This window comes from Apaloderma vittatum, unplaced genomic scaffold (assembly GCF_000703405.1).
Source record: "Apaloderma vittatum isolate BGI_N311 unplaced genomic scaffold, ASM70340v1 scaffold18811, whole genome shotgun sequence".
NCBI lineage: Eukaryota > Metazoa > Chordata > Aves > Trogoniformes > Trogonidae > Apaloderma > Apaloderma vittatum.
The window spans coordinates 7,241-10,323 of NW_009700966.1; the positions used below are offsets into that span (position 1 = coordinate 7,241).

Here is a 3,083-nt window from a genome sequence, read left to right on the forward strand (position 1 = left end):
CCCCAAGAACCACGCTGCTGCTCCGCTCAGAGCTGGTTCCAGCTGCCAGGACTCAGCAGATCATTTTTTCTAAGCCTGGAGCTGCACAGCAGAGCTCGGTGGCAATCGCGGAGTTTTGGAACAGGCCGGTAGCACAGCTTTTATTTTACCTCGTCTATTACTTTTCTCTGGTTTAAGGTGTTAGGAATAAGAATGATCTATGTAACCACTACTTGGACAGGCTGTTAACAGGTTTCAGGCCTTACTCTGACCGTCTGCTGGACAATCAGCCCCTGTTTTAAAGAGATTAATTTTATAAACTGATCTATTTAAGACCGCTGCCGACGTTTGCGCAGCTGGGTGAAGCGGTTGCAAAGTCAAAGACCCATCAAGTTCACTTCCTGCATTCACCACACAACTTCAGAAGCTTCGTACAAGCCCAGGACACGCTCTGCCCTGGCCAGTCACTGGAGGGTTGATAAGAAAGCAAAGTTCCCCAAAATGCCAAAGCGTATTTTTCTGCAACTGAACCCTGAAAAGAGACCAACTTTTGAGTTCCTCCCACACACAGGTCCCGTTCCCAAGCAACACGCGGTTAACCCGCGCGCGGGAATAAAGCGGCCAGTTAAACGTTACCGCCAAGACTCACCCACTGCACCCCGAGAAGCAGCATCTGCACCTGAAAGAGAAGACACTGACTTAACAAACACCAGAACGTGCCGAGAAGCGCCGATGCTGCAAGGCACAGCTCTTGCCAATCCCAGTTCTCAGAAGGGCTCTGCTCCATTTGTTGGAGTGGTCTCCAGTTCTAGCAGCCTCTCAAAACCAGACCCAAGCCTAGAACCCGCAGGCTAATACCCACCGGGAGGAGACGATTCATCTTCTTGAGGTCGCTTCGTTACTGTTGAGACGCGGCTGGTGAATCGCTCTTTTTTTTCTCTCAATGTTTTGTATATCTGGAGACAGACCAAGAGATAGTTACTGTGTCTTGCAGCATCAAGGCACCGTTCTGCTGCTGCCCTCCCCTGCCCCGACCGGCTTTTGTCTGCCCTGCCTGCTCAAAGCCATCTGCTTTCACTTACAGCACATCGACCACACTAGACCTCGCTGAAGAAAGTGCCCGTGAAGGTACGTATGTGTAGCTACAAGAGGAGTGCAGGCAGAGAATGATCTGCTCCGCACTAGCTGCGATGGATCTCAGGTGTCTGTTCCGTAAGCGAGCGATCCACCTTGGGTGGTGCAGGATGTCCACAAAAAATCCGTAACGCAGAGAGGCAAAGGACAAGGAGGCTGCAGGGAAGGGGGTCGGCTGCCCCAGAGTGAGCAAATGGGAGGGAAGCAAACCGTTTTTGTGAGGCAACGCCTCGAGCCTGCCTAATAATCCCATCACGTGTGTGTCACGTGAACTTGCATTTCGATTTCTTTATGAAAGAGAAAAAACCTACTGGGACGGCCTGAAACGCAACCGTCTGTCCGACGACTGTATTTTCAAATTGTGAAAGAATATTAAATCTGGAACGCTCCCTCCAGGAAATAAAAGCCTCCAAAACGTGGAGGCACGGCAGGCGACGCTGCAGCGGGTGCCAGAGCGCTCGCGGGTAGCGATCCCCGTGTCGTGACATCCCGACCGTGTCGGAACCAAAGTTAATGCCTCTGGGGAACCGAAATCTCTCTTTCTCCCCAGACATTCTTGCATTTTACCTATCTCCGTGATAGCAAATGGTCTCAAACAGGCCTGAGGAATTCAATGCCAGGCAGAAAACAAAAAAAAGAGCCCAGGCAGACAAAAGCATATCCAGGGAAATGGAAACAGTGTCAAAAATATCAGAAAACAAGAACTTGTCAGTGTTGAAAATATGTTTTTAAAGCCTTTTGCTTAAATATATCAAAGTCAAGGTTAACAAGACCACCTCTGCTTTTGCAAGCAGGAGTTTTTAAGCGAGTCCAAAGGGCAGCATACAGCAAATTAAATCTGATCCCTTAGGAAAAAAAATGACTTAGAAAAAACCGACATGCAAAATATCAAATCAGGATAAATTTTTCCAAAGGGACAATGCCAATTTCTTTCCAGTCCCAAACACAGCCGTGCGCTGTGCCAGAGAACAGCGAGATTCCAGTGCTCCTCTGAGGTCACAAAGTTAGAGGAGCTTTCTTTCCTCTAGCATACTCATATTTTGCTGATTATTCCCTTTTTCGTATGCCAACGGTACTGATGTCAGGAGGCATGCTTTCACTAATTTGATCCTTTCCGATGGTGACAAATCAAAGGTTCTGGTTTTCGCTATATTTAACGTGGAAAAGTTAATTCTAAGGCACTTTTTCCCCCCCACTAAGAACTACGTTGTTTCAGAATATAAAATTTGCAAACTTAAATTATTTGACAACGTCCCTTGGAATTAAATGCCTGAGGCCAGAGCGCGCAAGGAGGGTTCAGTTAAAGCTGGGTCCAACATCCAGAGGGGTGCCCTCCCGCCGCCCCTCGCCCAATTAACGCACGTTTATTTCAGCATCTTACATAAGCTCCTGTCCCAGTGACTGTTCCTCCTACAATTAAGTATAACAATAGGTTGCTGCCAGCTTTGCCAGGAACACCTGAAGACGTCAGTGATCTAGAAGGGCATCTTAGATGATGACATTGCAAAACTGTAGGTGAAGACAGGCAAGGAGAGAGAAGAGAGGGAAAGGGCTGAATATTAAGGACTCTTGATTAAACAGCTCTTGGGAAATGCAGGATGTGCTCTGTGATTTCAGTTACCTCGTCTGTCAAAACAGCACAGCAGGGCACAGTACAGAACGTGTAAACGGGCAAAGACTTTGCCTCCGTGCACCATTTTGGGTTTTTTAATTTATTTCATCTCCCAGGAGCCTGGTGCATGTGAAATTTCGCTAGGAGAGAGTCAGGACTCGGAACTTTTAACGAGTACGATCCTCCAAGAGAAAGAATTCTGAAGCGAAGATTTGTATGATGTAAACTCATCTGCTCCTGGGTCACGCTGCTCCTCCTCAGCCCTCTGGCAAAGCCGTTTACTCTGGGGCTGCCAAGCCCTCTGGAGTAGGACATAAATGCCTGCTCACCAGTTTGGGGTCGGTTGGGTACGCTGGCA

General features: G+C 48.1%; 1 protein-coding gene across 1 annotated transcript in view; it reads right to left on the reverse strand.

Moving 5' to 3' along the window:
* The window catches only part of AIFM1 (apoptosis-inducing factor, mitochondrion-associated, 1), a gene marked incomplete at its 5' end in the record, with an annotated part of 9,072 nt that extends 6,450 nt beyond the window's left edge, over positions 1-2,622 (reverse strand). The window contains 2 exons of the mRNA XM_009878975.1: positions 842-935; positions 2,495-2,622. Coding sequence (XP_009877277.1) covers positions 842-935; positions 2,495-2,622 — 222 coding nt within the window. The remainder of the gene's footprint in view (positions 1-841; positions 936-2,494) is intronic.
* Positions 2,623-3,083: the final 461 nt, after the last annotated feature.